Source organism: Ovis canadensis, chromosome 18 (assembly GCF_042477335.2).
Source record: "Ovis canadensis isolate MfBH-ARS-UI-01 breed Bighorn chromosome 18, ARS-UI_OviCan_v2, whole genome shotgun sequence".
Lineage (NCBI taxonomy): Eukaryota > Metazoa > Chordata > Mammalia > Artiodactyla > Bovidae > Ovis > Ovis canadensis.
The window spans coordinates 13,592,808-13,600,758 of record NC_091262.1 but is presented as its reverse complement, the minus strand read 5'-3'; the positions used below and the strand labels follow the sequence as shown (position 1 = coordinate 13,600,758).

General features: G+C 38.9%; 1 protein-coding gene across 1 annotated transcript; it reads right to left on the bottom strand.

Moving 5' to 3' along the window:
* Window positions 1-1,935: 1,935 nt before the first annotated feature.
* On the bottom strand, window positions 1,936-3,369 carry MKRN3 (makorin ring finger protein 3). The gene has a single exon (XM_069559946.1). The coding sequence runs from the start codon at window positions 3,367-3,369 to the stop codon at window positions 1,936-1,938; it is 1,434 nt and encodes a 477-aa protein (XP_069416047.1).
* Between the last annotated feature and the right edge of the window lie 4,582 nt (window positions 3,370-7,951).

The following is a 7,951-nucleotide window of genomic DNA, read 5'->3' as shown; positions in this document are numbered from 1 at the left end:
TCTCTCTCTCATTCATCTCATCATGATGGTCATAAAAATTATAGCCAGTACCTCATAAGGTGGTTCTGAGAATTAAATTACTGTTTTGAAGAGTATAAACTCTGTAAATGTGTCCTGTCTTTGTTAAACAGTCAGGGAATTCTGCCACCCCTGTGACTCATGTCCCCAGGATACTTTCAGCTATGTTAGGCAGGAGGAGTGCTTTCTGCAGTTGATACACAGCATTTTATACATGTCAACTAGGTAAACTGTTAAAATTGTGCTGTTTAACTCACATTGTTTCTTTCTTTGCTTGTTCACTTATTGAGAAATATTCAAATTGTCTACCAAGATTTTGTAGCTTATCAATAATTTATTTGCTTATCTAATACTATGATACTAAACAGAAAATTGGAATAGTTTATCTTCCTGGTGAGTTATAATCTCATGTTTATATACTATGTTTATCTCCAGTTGTGTATTAATCCTTAATAATGAACTCTATGATCAAAAGTTGTAACATCTCTGATTAGTTTTTCATCCTTATAATGTTTCTGTATTCTTCTATTGTATGTAGTATATAGTTAAAAAATATATAGTTTCATTTTCATTTTAATTATGTCTGCTAATCTTCAGATTTTAAAATATTTCCACTTAATATAATTATGGTATATTGGCATTATTAACTTTCCAGCTTATATTTATTCAGTTTTCGTTACTTTCTATATTTCATTTATTGTCTTTCCATTATTGCATTATTACTTATTTGAATATGTTTATTATTTTATTTTACTTTTTATAATCTTATCACTTTTATGCCAAAAACTTCTGTCAAAAGCCCCTTCTCTGATATGTCTATGGATGACACAAAATACTGAACACAAAGAACTGTGTATCTGAGTCAAAGACTGTGTTGTTTTAAATAATAATGATACAGTGGCTAAACTGCATGGGAACCCACATAGCAGCGAGCTATTAATGGCATCACAGTAATTACCAGTGTCATATTCTGTAAATTCTTTAAGATCTGTGTCTGCTACATTTAGATAGAGCCACTGAAATAGCTGTTTTCATTAGATGCTAACCACTGAAGCCTGTGAGAGGGACAGAAAAATAATTTACATACTTCACACTCACACAACAGCAATCCTATCAACCTTTCACCTTCAGCTTCCAGCTCAGTATTTATTTTATTAAATAAAGATTATATTATAGTATACACCTTAAATAAATATTTTCAAATGCATAACTTTCATACACGTTAATGTGCATGTATATATATATATATATATATATATATATATAATTCTTACATATATACTTTCAAATATAAATGATTTCACATCAAGTTGAACAGGATAAAAACACGTAAACATATGCATCTGGTTCTGGTCAAGTAAAACATAAAACCACAAGGTAACCACAAGTTAAGAGTGCATTTGAAGGGGAATGGGGGAGGGAACAGATGTGTAAACAACAGAGATACTGAAGCTGCACCATAAAGCCCCACGAGGGTCCATTTCTTAAGACTGAAGCAGCAAAAAGCTCCTGGTTCAGTTTAGACTTCTCCCTTCACCCTGTCACATTTATTCTTGAGGGGCTTCAAAATGAGTGTGGAAATTCTGTAAACACTAGACTAGAACTGAGTCAATCCTGTTAAAAACAGATGACAAAATAAACCATAAACTGACAGTCATATTAATTTCACCAAACAATAACTTTGAGGATGTTTTGTTACTTTTTAACACAGTGAAACACCATAATCCTGGGGGACCAGAAATGGGAATGGTCAAGGAAACAGATGGATGTTTCTATACAAATGCTTTCAGCAGCCCCTGGAAGTGACAGATGTGTCTATAAACAAAACACAGACAAGAGCAGATGACAGAGCCTCAGCACACCAAACAACATGCCACAGCAGAATGCCACAGATTCAAAGTGCAATATTCTTCCAGCTCACAATGAAGCAAGTCCCACCAGACCTCTGTGAAGAGGAGCACATGGCTCCTGGTGAAAACACTTACACAACAGATTGGCCAGCCAAAGCATGACAAGCTCTTTTCTACTGCTTTTAAAGGGCATGTTGCCCTCTCCCACCTGCAGAGGCTCCAAAGGTTCCCAATGGCAAGTACCAGATGCCTCAGCACCCTGCCGCTGAGGCTCCTCTCCCTGGCCCTCAGGATACACATGTTTGTAAAAACAGTTCTCTCCAAATGGGCAGACCCTGCCTCGAGCAAAATACCTGCAGGTCTTGTGACTCAAAGCCTCCAAGTACTGCTGAATAAGTTTCTGCTTCTCTTCTTCCTCCTCCACCCAGAACTCACTGGGAATGACAAAGGTGGACATGACCCTGCACTGAGGGCAGGACTTGATAACTCTGCTCCCAAATTGTCTGGCACTTCTCCACCTGCGGATACACTTAAGACAGTACGTGTGGTTGCAGCTGGAGAGGATGCCAAAGCGGCAATCATTCCGGTTGGCTTTCTCATAGACAACCTCCATGCAGATGCCACACACTTTGTCCGCACTGCGCTGCACGGCAAAAGAGAGCTCCATATTCTTTTCGTGTGCTTCAATGCAGGCCTTTACATGGTCTTCCCTCTGGGTACCATCCAAAGGGTGCAAGACCGGCAGCCCACACATATCACATATATCTCCATGGAGATAAATACAGCTCTGCCCACGAAAGCACTGCCCGGCGATGGCATCGCGGCAAAGCTGCCTCCCCATGCCCAGAACAATCTGCCCACTCTCAATCACCGAGCTCTGCAGAGGAGCCTCGGAGACAGAAGGGAACATGCGGCCCCGGTAGGGTTGCCCGGGAACAAATTCAACGGCATTCTCCCAGCCTTCTACACCTGCTCCTCCAGCAGCTTCAAGGCCTGCATTGTCTGTCTTGGCTTCAAACAAACCCCTTTCAGCAGCCGAGCCAATCACAGGCAAGGAACGTGAGGAAACAGCAGAGGGGGCTTCCGCCACTTGCTGAGGCAGGGGCTCCATGTGTGCAGCCGTGCTAGGGCCGCTGTCTGCAGAGGCCTGGGGCTGTGAGCCAGGGCCCTCCCTGGCCACCTGCCGGCCCGAAAGGTCGTGGGAGTATCGGCACTTCTCCCCCTCCTTGCACAGCCCATGCAGATAATACCTGCAGATGACTTGCTTTGTCCAGCTGCCAGTGCTCCGGCTCTGCAGCCAGCTGGGCCCGGCCCCTCCCCACGAAGCTTGGGCAGGCCTCAGACGTGATGGGCGGAACGGGGATGGGCCTGGAACCGAAGACCACCGGGAAACAGGGCGCACCGGGAGGGTGGGCCGTGGGGCACTTTCCCCTGCTGCCTCTGCACCCCTAGAGGCCCCAGCTGCCTCGTGGGGTTCTTTGGGAGCTGCAGGCTCTTCCATGGCAGCTTTTAGTCCCCAAAATGGTACCGGAACTTCCCCGGTGTGTCTTCCTTTCGGGCTTGAGGCCCGGAGGCCACGAGCCAGCTCCGGGACTCCTCCTTTGGAGCTGTGCATCTGTTTTTCCTCTCCCCCTGTCCCTGCTTCCTGTGCCTGCGTTCCTACTTCCTTCTCTGAGCAGGCGCAGCACACACTTCCTGTGGTGACAACGTCAGTCCTCCACTGGGTCGGTGCGCAGCCGGTCCGGCTGGAATTGTGACCGACATCTTCTTTTGTTCACATTCGGCAGAGCTGCCCGGCTCGCCGCCCCTGCTCGGCTGCGTGCAGCCCCTCGTCCTCCCGCGGCTCCTCTGACGGAAGAAATCACAGCCCTTTGAGGTTTTAATGCAATCCCTTCCTGTGTTCCTTCGGACGCATTGATTTCATTGGTTTCTCATACGTGTCAATTGAAAACATAATCCTCATGCTTTTTAAAAATTTTCCACTGCGTAAAATTCATCTTGTTTCTGAACCATATCACACATGAATTTTATAAATGTGTTGTTCACTTCATTTTATGTCTATGTGGATCTGTTTTTGTTTTAATTATTTTTCGTTCTGAATACCTTAACTGTTGCTTCTGGAAGCTTTATTCATTTAGTTGTGTTGACAAGAGCTCATTTCTTCTGCTCTTTGTATTCTGGTAATTCTTACAGGCTTCGGTTGGAAAGGCTTTTCACCAGTGAGGCATGAGCAGACCTCTGGTCTGAGGCTGCTTTAGTGTCTTTCAGCCGGGTGAGGTTATTGTGGTTTCCAGGCTTTCGCTCCCTTTGTGCAGAAACCTCAGACCTTGCTGGTCCTGATGCTGGCTTAATAAGCCTCTGTCCCCGTTGTGACCCTGGCTTGCTTTTTTCCCTCCCTCTTTCTGATTTAATTCACAGTGGCTCTTTGTTTCTGTTTCTTTATTACACCCAGTTTTGTACGGTATTGTGCTGGGCCAGCCTTTCATGGTAAATCCTCTACCCTTCTGCCCATGTGGTGGTTTTTAATTTCATCTGAGCTGTCATTTTGCACATGCATCTTATTAGATTAGTAAACAAAGTAGTTATAAATATAAAGTGTTGATGTATATTGAATTTTATCATGTAGGTTTCTGTACTTTTAAAGAGATGATCATGTTATTTTTCTCTTTTTTATTTTATTGTGATTATTTACACTGATAGATTTTTCAATGTTTAACTTACCCTTTTTCCCCCAGGAATAAAACCTTCTGTGGTATGATTATCATTTTACATAGTATTAGATTTTGTTTGCTAAAATAAGTTTCTTAGAGGAAATTTTATGTTTCAATTTTTATTTGAAAATTTGAGAAAATATGAATATAGCACAGAAATTAGATTGAAGTAAATCATAAACATGATAAATTAAAAGAAAACAAATATGAAGTCGGGGGAATTAATCAAAATCCTTTGAAAAGATTCTTGAACCTAAAGTGAAGAAGGCTCAAATAACCAAGATCAGAAATATAAAAAGTGGTATCAGTACATTAATAACAGGTATTAAAAATTATATGAGGGTATCAGAAAAAAGTTAGTTATTAAATTTGAAAATGTATGTGAAATGGTCATATTTCTAAAAAAAAAAACACAAACAACATTGATTAACAAAAATGACAGGACCAGAATTAAGGAATTTAAATATTGATCTGTTAGATAAATTAAATATTTAATTTAAAATAACTCTATAAATGAAATTTTTTAAAGTTTCCATCTACAGAAAGTTAAAAAGTCTATATGTGCTATTATTACAAGTCTTGTCCACTCCAGTAAGGTAAGCAAAGAATAATAAATGTTAGAATTGTGAAGAAATTATTCATGGACAGCAGAAAATTAAGAATGATTTACTGTTAAACTATTATACTTAAGAGGATTTAGCAAGGACAATGAATAGGAGTGCAATAAAACAAAATAATTTGAATTTGTATTTATATTTATATGTATATTACATATATACATGCATATAATCAATGATATTTAGATATTTAAAATTCATAATATTTATAACACTCAAAGCTAATTATCCTAGGAATTAAAGTATTAAAATTAAAATCATTTTATTTATGAAAACAAGAAGAAATTGAAGGATAGTCTGATCATGCAGTAGAAGGCTCAATAATTTCAGAAGGTAAAACTTTTCCTCACTTGATAAATTATGTGAGAATGATGCTACTACATTGTGACTCTAATAAATATTGGTGAGGTTATATTTTTCTCCTTTATGTTGAATTTTGTGTTTAGGATGATAACTCTTTCAAAGTTTGGCTCACTTTCACTCTTTTTCTCTATAAATGTATTGGATATTGACTATCCCTTTGACAGCCCTCCAAATTTTCATAGAAAATGACTTGAAACACAGCTATTGGGTTGCCCACAAATTCACAAACATAAAAAATCCTGGATATAAATCTATTACATGTTTAATGGTAGTATGTTCTCAGCACCATGTCTAAATTATATTTGTTTGACTTTTTTACTTTTTATAAATTAGCACTACTCAGTGTAGTGTTTTATGATGACTTCATATGTGTTGTTCTCTATGGTAATCATTAATGCATATGGCTCTTAAGCACCTGAAATTCAGGTGAGTGGTAGCTCAGTTCTAGATGGTATTTGGCCATCCTTCTCCTCAAACATAAGGAAATGGAGAAAAAGCAGTATCTTCTAACCTGCCCAGCTGTACAGCTGGCATGGGACAGTGTCTGCTTTCAGATTCCCACCTGTGTGACTCACAAAAGTGTTTGTGTCTCTTCCTCTCACCGTGAACCACATCTTCTTATTTTATAATGAGATATTCCTTATGCACTATTAGAAACTAAAATTGTACCCTATGATTTTAGATGTTATCTAGGACTGAATAACTACAAACACTAGGCAGTGTGTGTTGAGAGAAATAATCTAATATTTTCCATACTAGTCAAATCTCTCTTCTCATAGAATTTTATCTAACCATCATATTTCAATGAGCACTGATGTTGCTTTCACATATTCTCTAAAAATACATATCTGATCCTATCTCCAATTATTTGGCTTAGCTGAGCCCTCTTTCCCCAAAACACCACTGAGGGCATCCAGGTCTGGAACCTGACTGAGACCAGTTTGTGCACACAGCAATGTGCAGGGCAGCAGGATATCTCCTGGATGATGAGTGTCGAGGTGTCCAACTGGAATGAAGGGAAGCAGCCTTCCACCTAAGGTGGCTGGGCTGAGCACCCAGTCACCAGGGAGCAAGTTGATAAAGGGAAGGTTTCTGACAGCACTACAATGCTGAGGCACGTTCCAGGCAGTGTAATATGAGTCTGGAAGGCAAGAGACTAGTTCTGAAGTGGACTGTGGCCATGGGCAGAAGACAACTGGAGACTCCCACAGTCTTTTATTTTAAACACCCTAGGCCTTGGGCCCAGCCCCACATGGCTCATATGCCCATATTGAAAGGACATGTATTGTTTCCAAGCAGTTTCCTCCAGCACACACCTACTTCAGGTTCAACGTTTAAGCACTACTGTAGGGTGCAGGGAAGGAAGATTAAAAATCAGACATTAGGGGTTCAAATCTGAATGCAGTGCTCTCTAAGAATTTATCTTGTGCAAATTAAACACTTTTTTATCTTATCTGGCAAACAAAAACTATCATAATAATAAGAGCAATCAGTTCCCAGGTTTGCTGTGAGTATTAAATGAAATAATTATTATAAAATTATTGGAACAGTGTTTACAAGAATAATTTTTTAGATAAAATTATTTGGTAATTTAGAATTGCCCAAAGGATACTGTGGCTGGAGCAACTGTGTTAGTCTCCATTTTCTGCTGTCTGGAAACTGGAATAATCCCTGCAGGTTCCTGGTACAGAAGAGGTAGGGGATAAGTATTTATTTTCTTATACTGATGGAAAAACTGATTTCTATTTTGAAATTTATAAAGACAGTTTTCTAGAACTCACCAAATTCCATACATTAATTATGTGCAGTTATTTGTTTTTTGTACATCAATTACACCTTAAGAAAACTTCAAAATAAGTTGAACTTTAAAGCCAAGCACAATGAAATATATTATCAAAAAGGGAATTTCAGTTGTAGGTACCTTTGTGCAGCATGTTTTGTTCCCAAATCACTTGTATTAATAATTGTATGGGAGTCTGCTTGGGACAGGCATTATCTCACTCATTCTGTATGAGGGTGGGCTGTTATGAAGAGTCTAATCACCATGAATGAATCACTAGATAACAAGTAACCAGAAACACAAAAGTTACTCAAAGATGTATTTCTAATTCCATATTTTAATACAGATTTAAAAGATATTAATTATTTTAAAGCCATTCAAATATAGTATCACAAAACTTCTCTGATTATGAAAATTACATGGAACTACCTGTATAATCAAACACTGAAATTTCAAGAAAAACTCTAAATGTTTTTCTGCAAGTGCCAAGAATTCTCTATGTGTATATTGTAGTGTGGTTAGCAGAATTTATTTGTGTTCATTTATTTTATAGGCCTAAAACATATTTAAATTTTAATTTCTAGTCATAACCTAGATTAAACACTTTTAATA

Coding starts and splice junctions, on each gene's coding strand:
- MKRN3 (XM_069559946.1), bottom strand. CDS start 3,369: ATGGAAGAGCCTGCAGCTCCCAAAGAACCCCACGAGGCAGCTGGGGCC.